Source organism: Lytechinus pictus, chromosome 13, assembly GCF_037042905.1.
Source record: "Lytechinus pictus isolate F3 Inbred chromosome 13, Lp3.0, whole genome shotgun sequence".
In the NCBI taxonomy this organism is placed as follows: domain Eukaryota; kingdom Metazoa; phylum Echinodermata; class Echinoidea; order Temnopleuroida; family Toxopneustidae; genus Lytechinus; species Lytechinus pictus.
Window position 1 is genome coordinate 23,332,852 of NC_087257.1, and position 23,722 is coordinate 23,356,573.

Below are 23,722 nucleotides of genomic sequence, written 5' to 3' on the forward strand. Positions count from 1 at the left end.
GGGTATTTGGGTTACTTACAAGATACATAACATGTGTATTTTCTTATGCCCTTTGAGAGCTGTACTACCTGAACTGATAAACTAGACAACCGAATAAGCTTTTATTGATCATCACTGGCGATCTTGACCAAACACACTTTTCATGGCACTTCATACATGAAAGCACTTTCCGCAGCTGCATGGAACATTTGTTTATACTGATTACTATTCTAAAATTAAATTTATCTATTTAATCAATCACTGTTCATGTATGTTTCCTATATTCATTTACCATTATTTATTTGTCAATCTACTTATATACTTTTATTGATTGATTGATTGATTTTTTTTTTTTGGGGGGGGGGAGTGGATGACACATTTATCTTGAGGCTTGTGGTGGGTAATTTCTTTTCTCTACCTGAGTAAACCAAAATGCAACTACTAAACCTGTATGCACCCATCAACATACAGTATGTCCCCAAATCCAAAGATTTTGAATTAAATCATTATTTTTTATCATCTGGAGTACATTACTCTGCAGACAATGGTTTACATGCCAAAAAAATCTAAATTCAGTACTCAAATCAAAATCCCATTTCAAATAATTCAAATTCAAGATTACTTCTATAATCTGATAAAAAAAGTACAAAACAACCTGATAAAAAAAAATAGTACATTCAAAGGACAACATAAAAATCATTACCAATATTACAGCAGGAAAGTGGTAGGATTGGCAATGGACCTGCAGACATTTTTTTTGCATGGCAAACACCTAGAACACAAAATATTTCACAAAATGGAAACAAACTCACAATACAGTTCTGGCTACTTTACACCAATAACCAAACATTTGTTCCCGTGGCAAATGCTCTTTCCTTAAATTTGCCTCAGATTTTAAGATAGGGTTTTTGGTTCGGAATATATCGATTATGATTAAGAAAAGGTTTTCAAGAGGAGCCATTCTCACTGGAGCAAATATCAAGGAACCAGCATCGCATCAACTGTAACATTTATGCACCCGAGGGGCGGATCCAGGATTTTCCAAGGGGGGGGGGGGGGGGAGGGCATTTTTTTACAGAAAAAAATGAAAAAGTCCCCCCCCCCCCCCAAAAAAAAAAAGGTCTTCACTCCCAATTATTGGTGACTTGTGTCAGGAAAAATGCACGACATACATGTATTCCCCTAAAATATATTTGTTATGGTTCTCACAGGGGGGGATGGCCTAGATGTGCCCCAACCTGGATCCACCACTGATACACCCTATATACATGCAAGTTCCATTCATTACAACTGCAATAATGTGAAATGGGCAGGGGTCCTGTGCTCAAGAACCCCTCAAATTCTACACAAATTATACACATTGTATTATTTTGATTTGATTGTATTACATTTCAATATCATAATTTTCACATGATTTTTATTAAATATCCAGCCCATTTCTATCACATGACTCAATCTGTTGAAAACAATTGAAGCATCTTAGCATTATACCTGCCACTGTTTTAAACTGCTTTTCTTGTGAAGAAAAAATGTTTTATCTTATTATTTAAATATATAATCTACAATGAGTATGTTGGCAAGAAATTTAATACCCATTTTAAAAAATTGTATTTATTAAATATGATATACTCTCCAAAAATAAAGGATCTCCAAATATAGTTTTTTTTTATAGTTATAGAAACACTTTCCAATAAAATATATATTGATAGTAGCTCTTTAAAGTTCTTTGGTGAGCATAAAATTTAAATTTTCTTAAACTCTGATAATACCTCTCAAAATATGCTGTGAAAATAAATGCCCTGTAAACTTTGATTAAACGAGTATTATATTTTGCTGAGACACTATAAAAATATTAATATCTTTTAAATAATAATTTAAAAAAAATTGTTTTGATATAATTATAATACCCCCACATGTACAAAATTCTGCTTGAATGCCGTGATAGGTCCCTTAGGATACATGCTCATCATGATTTTTATTTTAACAATAATTAGAAGAAAAAAAATCTTTCTTTTAAAAAAAAATATTTTCTGTAATTTTCAGTTTATGTAAATGTAAAGTATGTAAAAGAAGTAATAAAAATATAGCACAAATAAATTGCATACCAGTATTACAAATGAAATAACACTAACAGAAACTGAGCGCATCCTTCCTGTCATTGAAACCCCATTTTTTTCTTCAAAATTATGCATAAAAAGAATAAAATATTTTCAACTGTAAGATATATTCAACTTCTTCCTAAATTCCCAAATTTAACTAAAACATATTGCTAATGCTATTCTTTTGCATTCAATTGTCATAAGCACATGTACGCATTTTGTTTGGGACCTTACCTACAGAGTACTGTAAAACTAAATAGGAGTCTAACCTGATTTAGTGTGCACCTGTGTATATATATATATAAAAAATAATATAGGATTTGTATAGCGCACGTATCCACCTTGCTAGGTGCTCAAGGCGCTCCTATATTACCCTGGCTAAGCTAGTCTACCAAGTCTGGTGCGCACAACTTCTTGAGGAATTACTTCCTGCCGGTGCCCATTTACCTCACCTGTGTCGAGTGCAGCAGTGTGGATCAATTTCTTGCTGAAGGAAAACACGCCATGGCTAGGATTCGAACCCACGACCCTCTATTTGAAAGGCGAGAGTCAGAACCACTAGACCACGACGCACCAACTCTCTTCAGAATATATATATAGAAGGACCCCATGTCATAAAGACCACAAATTTTGATTTACCATAAATATTATTTCCCACAGAAACATGTATTACAGGAATAACCTGTTAATAAACCACCTGCTGATAATGACCACTTTTCTTGTCTCCTACGGGTGACCTTAACATGTAGATTTCACCGTGTAAGGATTGACTTCTCCAGAAAACGTCTCACCACGTTTTTGTATATCAGTTTGTACATGTAATCCTTCACAAAAAGTTTGTGTACATCAAGCCCTGGCCTTTACAATATCTCATTTATGGGACTTGTCAGAAGTTTCACCCTAGCTAAAAAAATTATTTGCTTTTAATTTCAACAGCTGCTCATTCAAATGGAAACAATTATCAACTGCAATGGATTTAAAATTTTAAGTACCAAAAAATATTCTGCAAGTTTTTAAAAAATGTCCTACATTTGGCAAGCATATTTACAATGGATACTGGAATAAATAATATAAATAACATGATATATTCATTAAAACAAGAATATGGTTGGTAAAAACAATGAGCAATCTATCACTTCCAGGGAAATTTGACTATCATATCGCTAAAGAGACATTATGAGACTAGTTTGGACAATACACTTGGTATCTCTCGCAAGGTCATGCAGTGAACAAGATGAATTATTGAATTGTGAATTGCTCAACGTTGCACATATATATTTCTGAGAAATTGTAGCCTATTTCCATGTAAAACCGATTGTAGGTCTAGATTACTACCACCCCCCCTCTAAAATGGCAAGGAAAGATTATAAATTTCAGTTGTTTAAAATTAATATCATATGGTCTGCAGATAGGGGAAGGTCCACGAGGCCAAATGTTACGTCTACATCTTTGAGGTAAACTGAAATACACACTTTAGAAAACACCAGTCATTTTAACCATGTAGACATCGATTCTGCATCTTTGGGTTATATTTCAAAACTAAAAACAAGGTTTTAAGATTAGGCTACGCAGAATATAATTTTGAAGTAGTCAAATGTAATCCTCAGCCTTATGGAAGCATGGGCTTTTGGGAAAACTGCTGCAGAACAACTTGCGTCATTTATAAGAGATGCTGTCACACCTTATGTATCAATGCCTTATATAATTGTACACATTGTAAATATATGTTTCTATTGTTTTTACACATGAGTGTGAAATTGATGAAATGAAAATGAAATAAAATTCCTTAAAAAAGATTAACTATAAATGTGCATAAAGTCTTCTTTGTCTTGAGATGATGAATTGCACTCATGTCTGTTCTGTATCTGTTCCTAGAAGACTGGCTTCGCTACTATAGCACTTGAACATCTCCAACTCAAAATCTAGAGGGGCAAAATAAAAACAAATGATAATAATCAAACATATTTATATAGCACATAGGAGATGCGAACTTAAGAAGCATGACAAAACTTCTAATTCTCTCATTCAACCTACAGCACATACAATACTTTGAATTAAAAAATATGTGTTACAACAATAATGATGTTTATATAAAAACATGTCAATTTTCATGATGCGATCAAAAACAGAATATTTCATTTGGCTAGCCATATTTAATTTATTCAGTCATTGGTAACTTCGCAATAAGAATAATGATTCCCTCATCAACCTATATAAATTCCACTAACCAGTAGCTCTGACATTCATGCTTTCAAACATTCCTTGTTTAGTACATTTCAGATGCAGCACCAACAGAAATTATTATTTATAATGGACAATATCTTGAAATTTTGTAGATTATTTAGTTTTTATGTATTTATAGGTTTGGCATTTCTTTGAAGGATTTGTAAGTAACGTTTTATTTCATTATGTATTGGTTATCTTATATAATTTTCCTTGTATGAATAGTGCTTTGAATCGTTTGTGTAAAGCGCTTATCAAATCTCAGTATTATCATCATAATCATTAAGGAATTCATTACAATTACAAGTATCATAACAGAAAACTGAATTTTCTTTCACAGACTAACCTGACATGAGTTTCTCACGAGTTGCTGTCCCATCCCTTGAACTGCCCACTGAACTTTCAGTAGTATATGCTACTGATCCTACTCCTGGAACTTCATTGCTGGTGAGACCAGCTCCCTGCCCTGGACCAGGACCAGCCATCGGATGGCCCTGGCTGATTGCTAATGATTCCAGGTCTGGAAAGGTGACGAGAGCACTAGATTCTGGCTCTAGTACATTCCGGACCGCATCAGATCCTTGCTTTGGAACTTTCATGATGAAATCGGATCCTAGCGCTGGACCAGTGAGAGCCAGAGTTCCTTCCTTAGGAACTGGGTCATCTCTGTCTGGGGGCTTAGATTTTGGCTCTGGATACTTCTTGCGAATTGCACCAGGACCTCTGGTCATCGAAGGGCTCTGGCTGATTGGTAAAGATTCCAGATCCGGAGGTTTCGGAACCTTGCTGGCAGCTACGAAATCTGGCGCTGGACCTGTGTGAGCCATAACTGGATCATCTCTGTTTCGGGAATCAGATTTCTGCACTGGATACTTCTTGCGAACAGCTCCGGGGCCTGGCAGGAGACTAGGCAGTGTCAGTGGAATGGAGAAACTACATGCCAATCTTGGCACTAGTCTTGGGGCCTTCTTCTCTCTTATCACCATTACTTCTTTCTTCTGCAATTCCTGGTCCTGAACTTCCACTGTATTCACTACAGAAAAGAGTAATGAAGGTGTAAATACAACAGGTCTGAGTGCTCGCCATCAAGAATTGTAAATCATAATCTAATCTTATGGAAGCTATTGGAGGATGAGGAAATGCATCATAGCCATACATCATATATTTGTATCTCCAAAAGCATAGATGATACTACTCTCAGTCCACGAAATTAAAAAAAAAAGATATAATGCGGGATAATAGGGGAGTATGTAGATTATGTGATTGAATGTTTATGACTCAAAAGTTACTATAGTTTTATGTAGACCTCCCATAAGATCATGCCCCATAGACAAAGAACAAGAAAGCTAAGGGGAAAAAAATGCCCTTGAAATTTTTACCTGGCAAAATTGGAAAGGATTTTTCCAGCAATATTCTTAAGCATGAAATCATAGAAACTGCACATATTTCACCCTAGCCCAAGGCCTGTCACCCCCCCCCCCCCCCCGAGATGCACTGGACGTGAATTTCAAATCTTAATACAAAATCACTACTTTTTTAAATTATACTTTATCTTATTCATTAATTTATTATTATCATTTTCTTTCTTTCTTTCCTTCCTTTTATATATATTCATTTAATTATTTATTTTATCTATTTATCATGTTATCCCTATTTTTTTTTTTTTGGGGGGGAGGGGAGGGTTGAAATCTTCATTCTTACCATTCAAAATGATGTGCCCTAGCTCATCAAGAAATTGCTTTGCAGTTAGACTATCAACGGTGTTGCATCCTTTACGAAGCAAAGCAAACAGCGCTGTCTCTTCTTTCTATAAAGGAGGTTAAGAGAGAATGATATAATTCTAATTTCTTTTTTCAAAGAGGATGAATGATTAAAATAATTTTTTTTAATGGTGTACATGAAAACAGGTTTGCTTTCTATAAAGTGTAATACAATAGTGGAACAAATTACAAATGAGTTCAAAATGATAACTTTTTTTAAACAAAGGGAGGGGCCGGGTGTTTGATTAAAATGGTGTGAAAATTATGGAATGGTTACATTTGAGTGCAGTTGGCAAAATCTAAAAATTAAGAAATGCAGTGTCTTTAGTCAGAAAAAAAAAGGTAAAATTTTGGCCCAGTGTTAGGAATGTTCCCAATGCTATCACATTGAGCCATCATAAAATGAAACAGGTTGACCTTTCTTTTTCCTTTATCTTTCATCATCACCCACAATATTGTCCTTCAGCAAGAAAAAGGGAAATAAGACACCATCGATTGCATAAGAAAATATCAATACTCTTACAGGAAATGTAAAAAAAAAAACAGAAAAATATATTTCTCGATATTATTGACTGCATTGCCCTTTGACTTCCCAATCAACAATATCAATGTAGTAAATGATATACAGTTCCCACATATTTGGCAGTCACAAAGTGACGAAAATAGCTGAAATAATAATAAAAAAATAATCGCTGGTTTATATATAGCACTTTTTGCCTAATGATACAAAGCGTATACGCTATATAAATGTGTTACACAAGTTATTGGATGTGTATGTACCTGGTTGCTATTCTGAGCATCCTGAGGTTTGTTCCTCTTGTAGAAATTATACAGACCTCCCATCACCTTGCACAATCCCCTCATATCAAGAAAACATTCTCGAATCAGCTCAGCTCCTAAACAGATAATGAAATGCGTGCATGGGTTGAAGTGACGGTGGTCCACAAACAATTCAGAAAGGCATGACAGTTAATACATGTACAAATAATGATGATTACAATGGAGATAACATGGTGTGATTCTATGAACAATTTAGAATAAGATTAAGAATACCCTTCTACTCCTTTCTCGACTTCCCTGGCATTAGTACATGTGACGTGATCAGGAAAAGGGTACACTGAGCTATCACACAAAATTTGCCCCTAAACCGGCAATATTAATCCTTGTCGTTTGCAAAAGAGCCTGTGTAAATAAATTTGGCATGAAATACAGTGCAAAAAAATATCACCCACAAGAAACCCCCAAAATATCAATTTTCCCATGCATGATTTATTTTTCATTTTCTTTATTATTAACTTATTTATTCATTCATTCATCCGTTCGTTCGTTCATTCATTCATTCATTTATTTATGTATTATTTATTTTCTTTATTTCTTTATCTATTATTGATTATTTTTCTTGGGGGGTATGAAGTCTTTTCACAGTAGAAGGCCAGTCCATGTGGTACTGCAAATATAAAAAACGTGTGCATTGTGCAACTAATAACAATGAGATAATCTAGGTAACAATGACTGTTACAGTGCTCTTAAAAGCTGAATTTCTATACTCTCACCATTCTTCATTTTCTTTCATTTAGTTTGCTTTTGATGTAATATTGCTGGAGCTTTAAAATACAAAATGGTCTGGAAAGAATAGAATTACAAAATGCAATTAAGCAAAGGCAGTATATTTTTAGAGATCCATGCAGTTAACAGACAAATCACTTAATCGCTTAATGCACAATACACTTAGTCTTTTTTCTTTTCTTTACAATAGACCAAGATTTTTTTTTTTGGGGGGGGGGAGTAAACGTCAAATCCAAAGATGTAGATGTTATCACAACTTAATGATTTCCATTGATAGATGCAAACAAATTATTTTTTGACAAAAACTGATGCAGATGAGAAATTATCTGTGACACCTAAATGTCATATCGTCACTATCCAGCACATAAAAAGAATAGTTTTGTCGTTAGTAGAACAGATGTGCCTCTCTGTTCCCTTCCCTAACATAAAAGTAAAAAATTATGATGTAGATAATCCACACAATACTCAATTGATTAGTAGATACTGAAACAATGATTGTGCAAATTGTTCTTCGTGCACCCAACCGCTGAACTTTCACAATATATATATGAAGAGCTCAGTTGCAAAAGGGGTTACGTCCATTTTTCATCAAATTTAATTTTTGTCTCAATGTATAGATTTTTAGAAGCTCTACAAGATGATACCAAAGAAAAGTTGAAATTCCCATTAAAAAGTGAACCAAAATGGCAAAGAAAAATCACTTAATTTTAAAGGGGTTAGGTCCATTTCAGTTTGGTTGCAAAAGGGATTAGGTCCACAAAGATTTTTTTTGGAAAAGAATATTTAAAAAATATGAAGACAGGTAGATTTCTTTTATACCCAATTTTATATTCACATGGTAGTGTATCCTGAAAATCTAGTTTCGCATAATAATATATAATAATAATATAGGGTATTTATATTGCGCACATATCCACCTTGTTAGGTGCTCAAGGCGCTCCTATATTACCCGGCTAAGCTAGGCGTTCATAGCGCACACAGCTTCTTAAGGATTTACTTCCTACCGGTACCCATTTACCTCACCTGGGTTGAGTGCAGCACATTGTGGATCAGTGCAATAAGAATATTGCAATATGGGAGAATTTAAAAATACGATTTTCTTTGAGTGGACCCTTTTGCAACCAAACTCTTTTGAAGAGCTCATTTGTCAAAATGGGTTAGGTCCATTTTTCATTAATTTTGTTTTTTTTTGTCTCAGAACCTACAGATTTTTAGTTGCTCTGATGATGCCAAAGAAAATTTGAAATTCACATGAAAACGTGAATAATAGTGGCAATGAAAAATCACTTTTTTTAATCAATAGAGATTGGATTCATTTCAGTTTGCTTGCAAAAAGGGTAAGGTCCACAATGATAATTTTTGGAATAAATACATAGAAAAAAATGAAAGCAAGTAGGTTTCTTTTATACCCAATTTTATGTTCACGTGATAGGGTAGTACATCATGACAATTTAGTTTCTCTTGACCTCTTCAAAAAACATCTCAAAACACACTTATATAACCATAAACCTTAAATTGTCTTATGCAATCAACAGCGCTTTGTATCCTCTGGAAAAAGCGCTATATAAATCCAATTATTATTATTATGCTCATAAGAATATTGCAATAAGTGAGAACGACAAACATGATTTTTCTCGGAATGGTCCAAAGTGGACCTAACCCCTTTTGCAACCAAACTCTTCATATATACACAACAAAAAAAGTAAGTCCCCCCTTAAACAAACATCAATAATTTCCGAACCAATGCGAGTTTTTAATATATTTTTACATGAGCGAGTAGGTAATTTCATAAGCTACCCTCTGAGTAAACGTTATTGACGTATTTCACTTTATGCTTCAGTGAGCACCGTCAGAAGGCAAAAATGTCACTTTTCAAAAGTCACAAGCCAAATATCATGACTTTGATTCCATTTTATTGGAACTAATTCCTCATTCTCATCATAAAAAATAGTCAGAAGGCTTGTAAGAGGTACTCTCTAAAAGACGATACAACTTTTTTGGCTAAATTTCATGGTTGAATAAACACAAGTCCAAATTTGCTATAATTGGATTTTTTACACATTTATATCAATAAAAATGATAGAATATGATGACAGTTATTTTTGGAAGAGTTTCTTCAACAATATTCATCGTTTCACGGTTCAATGAACATTCATCGAAAACAAAAAATACGATTTTCAAATATCATAGGCAAGTATTGGTTCATTTTGGGAACTGAAAATGATCTTTTCTCAACTTTTTCGTTATGTTCATGACCAATTAAAATGCTTCAATGATTCAAAGGCGTTAAATCAAATATCCACGCTTGAATGAACTTGTGGAATGCGATTAGCTCTTTTTTACGTTATTGGAAAAAATGCAATTTGTTACTATGGATATCTGTCACAAACCTCCTTGCATAGTTCATTTGATTCGATTTTTATGAAAATCCCGATGTTTAATGCATCAGTGAGCACACAATATTCGAAAATTATGCAAATGAGAAGAAAGTTCAAGGCCTTGGCCGCACTCTGTGTCGTATCGAATGGTTATTTTGGTGTGCGCGCCTTTTGAATAGTGTTACTCTGAAGCCATTTACGAAGTTTCATGAAATAACTATTGGCAGAAGGAACAACAAGTGGAATGCCTCTGGCCGTCTCACCTGCATCACGCGATTCAATATAGCAGCAGTGCTGATTTTGAAAACTACTATAACTCGCACAAGATGTTCAGTGATACTTGGTTACTCTTATTTCCACGTTTTATGAACTAGACCAATACACTTATAGAGATATGATGGCAATTCAACAAATACCCCCAACGTGGCCAAAGTTCTTTGACCTTACATGACCTTTGACCTTGATCATGTGACCTGAAACTCGCACAGGATGTTCAGTGATACTTGATTACTATTATGTCCAAGTTTTATGAACTAGACCAACACACTTTCAAATTTATGGCTGTAATTCAACAAATACCCCAATTTGGCCAAAGTTCATTGACCCTAAATGACCTTTGACCTTGATCATGTGACCTGAAACTTGCACAGGATGTTCAGTAATACTTGATTACTATTATGTCCAAGTTTCATGAATCAGATCCATAAACTTTCAAAGTTATGATGGTAATTCAACAGATACCCCCAATTCGGCCAAAGTTCATTGACCCTAAATGACCTTTGACCTCGGTCATGTGACGTGAAACTCATGCAGGATGTTCAGTGATACTTGATTAACCTTATGTATAAGTTTCATGAACTAGGTCCATATATTTTCTAAGTTATGATGACATTTCAAAAACTTAACCTTAGGTTAAGATTTTGATGTTGATTCCCCCAACATGGTCTAAGTTCATTGACCCTAAATGACCTTTGACCTTGATCATGTGACATGAAACTCAGGCAGGATGTTCAGTAATACTTGATTAACCTTATGGCCAAGTTTCATGAACTAGGTCCATATACTTTCTAAGTTATGCTGTCATTTCAAAAACTTAACCTCAGGTTAAGATTTGGTGTTGACGCCGCCGCCGCCGTCGGAAAAGCGGCGCCTATAGTCTCACTCTGCTATGCAGGTGAGACAAAAACCGTCCATGAAACAAACCTCATTTCATATTTGTAAAAATTTTGACTTTGTCTCTCATAGACTTGTGTACATTATGGGTGCACATGTTTAAGAATAGGTAACCCCTTATTCAATATGGTGGAACTTTTTTTTCACGGCTGTCTTTAGCAATGTCATTTGGCAGTAATGTTTATCAACCTATGGGCAGAATTCTGTGCAAAAATGAAATCGATTTGTTTATTTATGGATGAGTGTGCACGCATCAAAGTGGGAAAATTGGTATTTTCAATGTCACAGACTCATTTTAAAGGGTAATAAAGTGAATATTGGGGGCAAATTCGGTTTCAAATAAGACTTTAATTGCTATTGTTTTTATCATCCATCATTTCTATCACCACACACTTTCCGAACTTTAAACATTTTCATGGTTGAGCGAGCATATTCGAAAACTTAGGAATGAATACTCTTTATACTGCAAAAATTATATAAAAAAAAATATTGCACAATCTGAAAAACGACTCTTGTGACTTTAAAAAATTGTCAGTTTTAATTCAATCTTTAATTACTCATGCATGACTCAACCGATTAATCTTATTTTCCCCCAGGAGTTGCTTATTGAGTGTTGAAAACCACCTACGGAATATCATATCTCAAAATAATTCCGTTCAAAAGTTACAGCAATTTGATTTAGGGGGGGACTTACTTTTTTTGTTGTGTATATATATATATATACACATATATTTACATATATATATATTTTTTTCCTTTTTTCTTACTATTAGTCTGCGTCTTAGACTTCTCAGTAGCAATCAGGAAGGCTCTAAGGAAGTCATTTATATGGATATTTCCAGCTGAAAAAAGGAGGAAAAACATAGTAAAAGCAAGTTTTGCTAGAAGTAAATAATTCTTACTAGAAAGATTTAAAATCTCTCTGGTCAGGATAGCTGTTTCATTTTACAGTAAAGTAATTAATCGCTTATTTAGTCTCTTGACTTCATACATGTATTATTAAGTCATTTCAAATGGCTTGTAAAACAATAGCAAACATGAACTAAAAAGAAAAGTAATAGAAGTGACATTGACCTTATTTCTGACAAACAAAGTAACATAGTTTTTTAATAGCCAAATGAGAGGAAGTGGTGAATTCGACTGGAAGATCCAGGAAAGTTGCCATAGCAACCACCCAAACAGGTTACCCAATACACAGTCCCAAGTGTGCAGAAAATTTCCCTTTTTAAGCCCATTTCCTGGGTGGTTGGCAAGAATGTTTTTCTTCGAATGATGATTCTTGGAATGATGTCAGAGCGACATACTGACTCAAAATTTTGCAAAGTCATACTCGATATGACAGCAGTCCGTACAAAATAAGGGGTCAGTCCTTGCAGTAAGTGCAGTTTTGGAAAATCATCTTCGAATCAATGTCTATCCAGAAGAAGCAGTATACACGTTATGTGATAATTATCTGTGGGGGACTTCACATCAATTTATTAAAGAAAAATTAAATTATAGTCTATTCTAGAAATATTTTGATTACAATTAGGGGCACATCCTCAATTGCATTGACCTGAATTCCATTTGATTCCTTTCTTTTGTATATATGTATACATGTATCATCAGTGACTTTTTTTATCCAGGTATAAATTATATTTCTTTAATTATCATACTGCATGTATTCTGCATCAAATAGAATGAACAAATCTTAAATCTTGACAAATAATCTTGAATCTATAGCTGCTGATAATCAAACCCTAAAATATGCAATTTTCTGCCCTTCTATTCCTCACCTTGCATATCCCCATAAACAATGGACTTGTAATGGTATTCCTCCGCAAGACTCCTTGCTACATCTTGGACAATCTGGAGGACATCAACTAATACGAATCTCCACTTGCTTCCATCTGATAGCAACAACTCATTCAAAGAGACAACGTAACGCACAAACTGCTTTTCCTTCTGTTGGCCAAAAATTAAGATCTTAGAAAAGTAAGTCAAACGGAAAGATTTGTAAAGATAACAACTGTATGAATTTGCTGTTGCTCGCTTCTGCGATGGAAGCGAGACAATAAACCTGAAGCAATAACTTTCTATACACCTCCTGTAAAATTCAATAGGGCTGTTCACTGTTCGGGTCAATGTTATAGGCATTTTTTTGCTGGAAACCTAGTTATAACATATTCCAATAAACCATGAGTAAAAATTACAGTTTTACCTGTAAGCAATAAACTACAATGCTCTAATTTGTATACCGGTACTTGTTGTTGTGTAAGATAACCCTCTGGCAAGCTTTAAGGTTACTGACATTTATCTTCGTTGAAAACAAAGCTCATAACTAAAAACTAAATATATTAGCAAAAAGCCTACATTCCCATTTATAAGCATTGACAAAGCTACATGTAGGTTTCCATTGCCAAAATTAATCATCAATTTTTAGATCATACCTCTTTGGTGGTATTGGACCATTTTCTTGTAGGCAAGACAGCAGCAGTTTCAAGACTTTCTTCTTCCCGACAGTTGCGCCTCTCAAGGTCAAATACATGATGCGATTCCTACATGGTAGTATGAGAAGGCATACAGTTAATACACTTTCTTGACATTTGTAGATGAACATTGAACATCTATAATGATATGGGGCTAACAAGAAAAAAATTAAGTGTTCAAGCATGCTAACCTCTGAAGTGTGAAACAGTAATGGATATGAATGGAATACACAGAGATTCGTTACATCTTTCAAGAACTGTTTACACTGTGACAAAATACTTTTTTTTTAAAGTAACTTATAGATAACACTCTTTTTATTTCATACAATTCACACAGTATATTGATAGACCAAATACAGATTGACAAAGAATGTGTTTTGAATTAAGATATATACCAATTTTCATGGAAAATAGTAATTTCTACTAGTAAGTGAGGCTAACAGAACAGCTTTATTATTATTTTGATTTCGATATTTCTGATATTCATTGTAATTAAATGTAAAAAGCATGAGGAGAGCAATATTTTTTTCTTCTCAAAGTACTTAGTATGACAGGGCACAGCATTAACAATTATTGGTATATAAACAACAAAATGTGGTCGTGGATTATTGTCAATAAGGTTCAAGCAAACTTATCACATCTTGGACATTCAGTACAAAATGATTTAAATTACCCAATCATTCAAGTGTCAAGTGGTGAGCAGACAGTTTATTATACAGGGGCGGATCCAGCTTTTTATAAAGGGGGGGGGTTGGGGTGGTTTGCGAGGGAGCGTAGCGACCGAGTCCAAGCGAGCGGAGCGAGCGAGGGGGGAGGGTGTGGGAGGGGGGTGTCCCCTCTCCCACAGTAGGGAAAATTTTTGAAAATCTGTGTGTGAAAATGGCGTTTTCTTGCATCTAAAAAAGAGAAGATTTAAAAAAATGGTCCCCGGATTTTTTTTTTTTGTGGGGGTTGCAACCCCCCCAACCCCCCCTCTAGATCCGCTTCTGTTATACCATCTGGGACAAAAGTCAAAATTCATAATTCATCATCCATGTAAAACTACACCTTTACAAAAACAGATTGCAAAATTATGTAAAAAATGTGAAGGTGTTATATAATTTCACACAGAACTCTATCATCAGTACTGCTGTTTACTCCCGACGCGATGTTCATTATCATACATTGCCAACTATTACCACGATGACTAGGTTAAGTCACTATGATTACTAAATAAAGCTCAGGCTAGTTAGTAGTTTGATGAATATTTAAAAGATACTGACCTCCTGCAAGCTTGTTTTCATGACATCATAATTCTGGCTTATGACATCTTTCTCCCATGCCTGGTAATGTTTGATATTTGTCGGTCCAAGCTCGATCTTCTTTTTTCTGCTGCGTGGGTCACCAGCCGACATTAGGAGATCATCTGACACCTCAGATGTACCATCCTAATAAAGTAAAAGGAGATGACATGCAGCATATTTGGCATTCATGAACATAGCAGGCCTTAAATTTCAAAATTATTAACCAAGGACACTTTTTGTTTTGGGGATATTTCTACATTGTAACAGCACATATGGAAATGATAAAGATTTTTTTTTAAGGGCACAACAAATCTAAAAAAAAATTAAAAATCCTGTAAAGAAATTATTAATTTGTCCTTTAAACTCTTGATAAATCAAGTAAGAAATGGTCAACTAATAATGAAAATAAAAGAAAAAAATAAAACTTTCTCATATCGCCTTTAACAAGATTAGAGCACATACCCCAAAGAGCTTCCAGCTATTTTGTGTCGCATCAGAATATACATTTCCTGGGCCCCGTCTTACAAAGAGTTATGATTGATCCAATCAATCGTAACTCTATGGAAATCCATCAGTGCCATAATTTTTTCTACAGGAAATTTGCAAAATGCCCTTTTTAAACAAAAGAACACACCAAATTGTCAAGGAATCAATGAATTCATGGATATGCATTCATATCTAGAAAATCTTTTGAATAAACATGCATTTTATATTTTGACTTTGCTGGCTTTCCATTGTTGCGATTGATCAGATCAATCGCAATTATTTGTAAGACGCGCCCCTGGTATTGCACCACAATTTGCTATGCATTTTTTTGATCAGATCAATCGCAACTATTTGTAAGACGGGCCCCTGGTATTGCACCACAATTTGCTATGCATTTTTTTCCATGTATACTACATGTACACAAAATATTTTCATGAAGCAGATTTTCACAAAGAGCTTTTCAGAATCATGTTGAAATATTTCCCCGCCAACCTTAACTGCTAATCAAATTTGAGGAGTAAGATTATTCCGAGCACATGAATGTTCTCTACTCACCTCAACAAGGTGAAATCCTCTTTCTTCAAGGAAAGGCTGAAATCCCTTGAAGTCCTCCTCTAGATTGATCAAATGGACATCTGAACCTGTGTCTTCCACAGACGTTCTTAGTTCAGCCATTTGAATGACTACCACCTATTTGGAAAGAAAAAAAAAATTGGCTATCAAACTCTATGCAATAGTCCCGGTAAATACACTGAACTATCCTTTGCACTGGTACTCCAATCATTTGTGACTTCCAGTAGTTAGGTAGTACATGTATATGATCTTCCTATCTTGAACCTATGTTGAGGAAGCATTAGTAGGTTATTGGATATTGCTAGATGATCCAATATCTGGGGGGACGTTTCACAAAGACTTATGACTTAAGAGTCGCACCTAAGAAATGTCTTGCCGCAAGCTATGCTTACCTGCATAGTTTTCTGCCAAAAAAACATATCTAACTGGAACAATCTACCAATAAACGTTAAAAAACAAACGTCTGTCCAACAACTTCAAACAGCACGTATTACAGCTGAAAGCACATTGCACAGATGTCCGGAGGTGTCCTGAGTAAAGCATGCAATATAAATGGCATCACCGCATTGGTCAAATCATGGTAAGAGGGCACGCCCTACTGTATTTTAATCATGTGCCCATCAGCACCAAGTGCAACTTTTAAGTCACACTTAACTCTTTGTGAGTATGACTTACATGTAGAGTCGCACTTAAATAACGAGTTGCGTACGGTATGAAAGGCTTGACCGCATTGGTCAGATCGTGTCATGAGGACGCGCACTACTGCGCATCTATCAATAAGATCACGCGTTGCATATCATGTACGCGTCAGCATTTAATTGCGACTTAAGTCGTACTTAAATCTTTGTGAAACACCCCCTGGTCTCTAATGAGCGTTTTCATGATCTTACAAACAATACTGGTAAGAAAGTTTACAGATCAGGTTCTCCAGAGCAACTTTGGGTCCCTTTGTGCGAATGGGCATCACATAGATTGCCACAAGTCAGAAATCTGACCTCTTACGAGGTGCAAATTATATCTGATTATTCTACAGCCCTTAAGTATCCGAACATGGATTCCGTCAGGACCTGGAGATTTATCTAGATTATGGATGAGCTTATCAGGCAAATATCAGTTAAGGGATAAACAAAGCATCTGTTTTCAAACTCTGGATTTAAGTATTTCTTTCTATAAGTTATACTACATGTAGGTCTACTGCCTATTGCTCTGATAAACATTCCATGCTTTATCCTTAATGGTTCTCTTTGTCTATAAAAAAAATACTTAATGGTTTTCACCTTAGCATTTATCCATAGTTGTGTGGGGATGCATTATTTGCTTAATACAACCGGCATAAAGTAGTCAGAGTTAGACATGTCATGGCATTGAAAAAGCAAAGGACATAGGCCCTATGCATATTAAAATTTAATGTGCCAAGATTCAACTGTTATACTTATTTTCACAAGACACATGTATGCAATCACCCACATCTACATGTATCTGAAGGAAAGTCCTGATTTCAATTCCAAATTCTGAGAAAAGCCACATAATAATTATTATACCGTATGGGTACTAGTATTCAACCCGGCATAATTCAAAGATTTTGACATATTCCCCAAAATATTTAGAAATAGGGAATTTATCTTAATTTCATACCTTTGTTATTTCCAGGGTAATCTGTTGTCGATATTTTCTTTGTCAATCTGTCGACTGTATGCGCGGAGGATCGAATTATGCGGCGATGGCCTTTTGCACTGAATGGTACTAGTATTCAACCTAGTGAGGATTGATAGCAAATCTCGAAAGGGTTTAGATTGCTAAATTAGATCTATGTAAATCTCTCGCTTTGATTAATTCCCTGTTTGGTCTCATCTCAAATGGTCTAGTCCATAGTCGGATGGGACAAGGGCAGATTGAGAGACAGGGCCATCTTTCATCGCTAGGTTGAATACTAGTGCCGACGGGTTGAATACTAGTACCAAAATCCGTCGCCGTATAATTCGATCGCCCGCGCACACAGTCAACTGGTTGAAGAAAAAAATAACGGAAAAAGAATAACCAGCATTTGCTCTTGGAAATAAGACGGGTCTAAAATTCAGGTAAATTCTATATTTCTATATATTTGAGGAAACTCTCCAAACGGGTTGAATACTAGTGCCCTTACGGTACCATTAAAACATTCAGGGGGGCGTTGCATGAAAGGACTTGTCGGACGTTTTATCCGACAAGTCCCATTTTATCCGACAGTTACCATAGTAACAGTGCCTCTCTGCCAATCAAAATCATGGAAAGATGTCAGATCTAACAACTTGTCGGATGAAAATATTGATGAAACGCTCCCCAGAAGTGCCATATTTCCAAAGCATGGGATGGCTTAATTCAGAATCAGATTACATAAACAGGGTCAGGGTCACCAAAAATGTGTGAGAAACAAGGAAATCTGTGATTCTTTTCTAATGAGTTTGCAAACTTTCTCACAAATTTAGGATTGTAAAATGAAAATTGATTGAATCATGGGCATGGCTGTGAAACATGGCAATACATTTCAAGATATTACGAGATGTAGTCTAAAGTCTAGATCTATTTGAAAATGAACAATGCAATTTGAATTATATTATTAACAAACATTGTCATCAGTGAAAAGTAAAGAACAAAAAATATTGCAGATATTGCAGATTAAAGGGATGGTCCGGGCTGAAAGTATGTATAGCTTAATAAATAGAGTAGAATTCTCTGAGCAAAATGCCGAAAATTTCATCAAAATCGGATAACAAATAACAAAGTTATTTATTGAATTTTAAAGTTAAGCAATATTTTGTGAAAACAGTCGTCATGAATATTCATTAGGTGGGCTGATGATGTCACATCTCCACTTGTTCTTCTGTATTTTATTATATGAAATTAGGTTTATTCAAATTTTTTCCTCCAAGAACTAGAAAAATTGGATTGACAATTGATTTTAATACTACTGCATTACTATTCATTGCTGCAACTTATTTCATTATAAGGGAGACATATTATTCACACAAGTATGAAATAATGAAAACAATATGATTTTATGTAATAACATAAGAAAACGGAAAGTGGAGATGTGACATCATCAGCCCACCTAATGAATATTCATGATGACTGTTTTCACAAAATATTGCTAAACTTCAATAACTTTATTATTTGTTATCCGATTTCGATGAAATTTTCGGCATTTTGGCTTTTTGCTCAGTGAATTCTACTCTATTTTCAGCCCGGACCATCCCTTTAAGTAAAACAATTTTCATAAACTCTTCCAGAGACGGAGTTCAGCTGTGATTTTCTGGTAAATGATATTATTAAACCTTGTTGGTATCTCGCAAAAGACCAGGGGCGGTATTCTGAAAACGTTCTTATCTTAATTTTGTTCTTATCTACGTCACGTTCTCAAATTGGTATTCTGAAAACGTTCTTATCTTTTTCTTATCTTTTGTTCTTATCTTTTTCTTATCTTGCTTTCCATCATATGTTGAGCGCGTAAATTTATTACTCGCGCATATAATACAAAAGCGCGCTAAAAAGATAAGAACAAAATAAAGATAAGTGGTATTCTGAAAACGTTCTTATCTTTTATCTTTCTTATCTTTCACGATATTTGTGATAATTTCTAAGATAGCTAGGGGGTTATCACATCTCACGATGTTCGCGTTCTTTCTTGCTCAAAATAGATGGCCACTGGTAATAACAAGTATTCTTTCCACCCTTTCTTTCATCTACCCTTTATTTTGTTTTTCACCCTTTTTTCTATCTTTTTTCTTTGTTTCTTTATTTATTTTCCCTTTTTCGTTTTTTCCTCTCTTTTTTTCTTTACTAAGTCTTTATTTTTGCTTTCCCCCTTTTGCTGTTTCTTTCCTTTTTCATCCTTTTTCTTTCTATGGCTTAACTCTATTTTTTTTCTTCCTTTATTTTCTTTCTTTCATTCATTCTTTCGTCTTTATATTTGTTTTCCCCATGTTATTCATTCATTTTATTTTTTCCTTTTTCTTTCTTTATTCTTTCCATTCATTTTTAACTCTTTTTGTTTCTTATTTTCTTTAATATCTTTCTTTTATTATTTTGTCTTTTTATTTTGTTCTTTTTTTTCTTCTTTTGTTCGTTTGTTCTTTCATTTTTTCTGCTTTCTGTCACTTTTGTGTCTTTCTTTTTCTTTTTTCTTTTTAAAATTATTTTTTGCTCATTCTTTTTTTCGTTGGTTCTTTATTTACTCTCTTACTTTATTGTTTTTCTTCTCTCCGTCTTTCTTCTATTAATTTCTTAAAATCCTTTTTCTTTATACTCTCCATTCATTTTTCTTCTGTTTGATTTTTGATTCATTACTAATTTTTCCTGCCTTTTTATTTTCCCTTTTCGTTCTTTTTCTTTATTTCTTTGAATTAACCTTTCTTTTGATTTCTTACCTTAGTCTTTATTTTTGCTTTAATTTCTCTTTCATCTTTTCTCTATTTTTTTTCTTTCTCTCTCTCTTTCTTTGTTTCGTTTTCCTTTTTCTCTCTTCATTCACCTTTACATTTTTTTATCCCTTCCTTTTCTCTTTCTTTCTTCCTTTCACTCGTTTTTTCTGTTTTCTTTTTTCGGTTCTTTATCCCTTCATTTTATCCTTTTAATCTTTTTCTGTCCTTTTTTTTTCCTTTAAGTTTCTTTCTTTCCTTTTCTTTCTTTATTTTTACCTTCATTTTTTATTGCTTACTTTATCATTGATTATAGTTCTATTTCTCCTCCTTTTTATTTCTTTTATTCATTCCTTTTTCTTATTATTTTCTGCTTTGTTCCTTTCATTTTTTTTCTGCTTCATTCTGACCATTTTCTGTCTCCTTTCTTACCTACTTACATTCTTTCTTCCTGTTTTATTCTTTATTCGTACCATTTACTTTTTTTTGATTTGATTTCTTTTTTTCTTTCTTTACTTATTTTGTGCACGTGTCTCGAAATAATAATCAGTCATTGCGTATAAAATGCCTATTTCGCGCAATGCGCCAAAAACGGTGTACGCGCAGTGTCCATGAGATCTCTTGACATAAGGAACGCTTCTATTGGTTAAAATGACAATATAAAGCGCAATTTGATTGGTAATATCCTAATAAAATTAAAAATGGGCGTGTTGAAGATAAGAAGGAGGCAGTCCTTACACTTACAGAGAAAAGAACGCGTTAAGAAGATTTTCAGAATACCGATTTGCAATGATTTTAGCGTCTTCTTATCTCAATGAGATAAGATAAAAGATAAGAACAAAGATTGGAACGAGTTAAACATGGACACAACATTGATAAACTCATTAGACTCTTTCAAATCCAAACTCAATCAAAAACCTAGCAAGTGACCTGCTTACTTGGTGATTTCACACACATCAATAAAGTTGGCGGAGTACAGCAAGTCTGCATATGCCGACTTAACCCAAGACAAGACAAGACAAGACAAGAACAAAGATAAGAACGTTTTCAGAATACCACCCCAGCTCCCAAAAGTCCAAGTCTTTCTCAGTTTCTGGCTTAGCGCGCGGCGATGGGCGGCGCGGCAGCGCCCATCTTTTGTCTCCGCTACCGGGCCGTTCGAGTTCGAAGTGTCACTTCAATCCGATACTCGAACATGCCTGTTAAACGCTAATAAAATACATATAACTGTCGACAAGATACTTACATTAATATCGGATAATGGACAATGCCTCAACGGTAACATGTGACAGACATCGGCAGCTTTTTTTTAATGTTTTCAGCTAATAAGCCTAAGCTACTTAGCTTACGGCACCTCGACAGTAGCTAGCTGGTCCCGGTGATTTCGGCCGTCGCGCGTCAGTTTGTTATGATGATGTCATTTAAAGATGATGACGTAATGCATGTGGTCTCCATTGCATTATATTCCCGCGTTTTTCTCATAATATAATGGACCATTCATCTAAATCGATCATTTTCTTTGTTGTGTACTAGTATTCAAAAGGTAGGTAGTTCCCCTCCTTGACTTAATTCCAATTTATATACTTTCTAAAATAAAAATGTTCAAGCGATGCATGACAAGGATTAAAAGAAATTATTGAGAGGATTACAACCAAATAGGGTATTAACACCTCCATTTACGAAAATGACTGAGCAGAAAGATAATCTTTCTTTTTAGCGATTCTGCATTCGATTTAAACAAAATTATAATTAGTTATGCAAACTTGGATCCTATAGCTTTGCAGTCGTAAAGAATCTTTTTAGGAACCCTTTTTCGTCTTTACGTCTTATAGGCTCTTCTTTCTCCTTTCATTATGATCTTCGTCTTGTACTCGCCCTCTATTTACTTTAAAAGAAAAGGGGGATCGACCATAGGCGGATCCAGGGGGCCCGAGGCCCCCCCCCCCCCCATTGGCGGAGGAAAAAAAAAGGGGAAAGAAAGAAAAAAAAGAAAGAGAAGGGGAAATAGAGGAGGAAGAGGAGTGAACAGTGCCCGGAACAGTGGCGTACCTAGCTGGCATAGTTCGTCAGGGGGGGGGGGGGGGGGGGCAAGCGACAATTAAGGATGAGCAAGTGGGGGGGGGGGGGGGGCTGTAGGCATGGACGTATAGGCACAATTTTTTCAAGGGTGGGGGCTGAAAATCATTGCCCAAATATCAACTTCAGTTTTTAATTTTTGAGCGAGCGAACATTTTTTTTCAATTATTTAGCCTTTTTACATGATGTGAAGCGTGCAGAAATTATACATTCGGTCATAAAATTACCAATACACAATGATATTTGGGCACCTCGCAGTCCTCGTTGTCCTGCATTTTGCAGCCCACCCCCCACCCCCCCGGCCCCCCGATGTGTAGGTCTGTCAGTGGCACTGAAGATGGGAAAGGTTACCCAGGGGGTGCCCAATAAAACTACAACAGTTGAGATCTTGCTACTACTGATATTTGCTATTGGGCGATTGCACTTTATTGTCGAATTTTGTATATCATTCCAGAAATGAAATGTATTGGATCATGATCGATATCTTTCTAATCAAGTGGTAATTGCAATATATTAGACCAAAAAGCTTCAGTGTCTGTATTTTGGTTGTTCTGCTGAACTGCGTTGGCTCCAGATTTGTTGGGGGGGGGGGTGTTCCAGCTAATTTTGCCAACTAAATTTGGCGTGACAGCGCCAACGTGAGCACAGGGGGAGTCTGATGAGGGATGTGCCCCCCCCCCCTACAATAATCACATGCTAAAAGATTTTGAATTTTTAGAATTGAATTAGTGGCATTTGGTGGATACTTTAAGGTAAATTATACAAAGATATACAAAGATATTTGCACTTTAAAAATAAACATTTTGGATCAAAATAGAAAGGCTAGTGTGCCGTAGTTGCTAACTTGCAGTATAATGATATACCCTATGCATTAATAATATCAAAATCAAAGATTTGTTAATTTTTAATTGACCTTCTGTGCAAGATGTCTCAACTAAAATTTCAAGAGTGCTACTTCTAACAGTGGCGTACCGTGGGTCACGGCATTGGGGGGGGGGCACCAGCAAAAATTAAGAGTCATTAAGTGGGCGCGCGAAGCGCGCTCAATTGCCAGGTATACTGACCTGATAGGGACATTTTAAGGACTGTGCCATTAAAAGGATATGTATCTTAGTGATCAAATAATGCGAGCGCGAAGCGCGAGCTGAAAATGTTTGATATTCAGTCCTAAAAAGGGACATAATAAGCAAAGTTTTGTAATACCTGTCTTACAAAACAAACAATGCGAGCGCGAAGCGCGAGCTGAAATTTTTTGTATAACTTA

The 23,722-nt window shown here is 35.1% G+C and overlaps 1 protein-coding gene across 1 annotated transcript; it reads right to left on the bottom strand.

Annotated features, from left to right (window-relative positions):
* Nucleotides 1–341: 341 nt before the first annotated feature.
* LOC129283942 (uncharacterized) lies at nt 342–21,775 on the bottom strand. The gene is made up of 10 exons (XM_064108517.1): nt 21,629–21,775; nt 15,971–16,105; nt 14,909–15,073; nt 13,608–13,715; nt 12,954–13,122; nt 11,946–12,020; nt 6,842–6,957; nt 6,003–6,108; nt 4,648–5,334; nt 342–4,000 (listed from the first exon to the last, which is right to left on the bottom strand). Exons 1-10 carry the CDS (start codon nt 21,665–21,667, stop codon nt 3,927–3,929), a joined length of 1,674 nt encoding a protein of 557 aa, XP_063964587.1. The 5' UTR covers nt 21,668–21,775; the 3' UTR covers nt 342–3,926.
* Between the last annotated feature and the right edge of the window lie 1,947 nt (nt 21,776–23,722).

Coding starts and splice junctions, on each gene's coding strand:
- LOC129283942 (XM_064108517.1), bottom strand. CDS start 21,667: ATGTTACCGTTGAGGCATTGTCCATTATCCGATATTAAT. Junction 16,106..21,628: donor GTCCATTATCCGATATTAAT/GTAAGTATCTTG, acceptor CTTTCCAAATAG/GTGGTAGTCATTCAAATGGC. Junction 15,074..15,970: donor GAGGATTTCACCTTGTTGAG/GTGAGTAGAGAA, acceptor TTACTTTATTAG/GATGGTACATCTGAGGTGTC.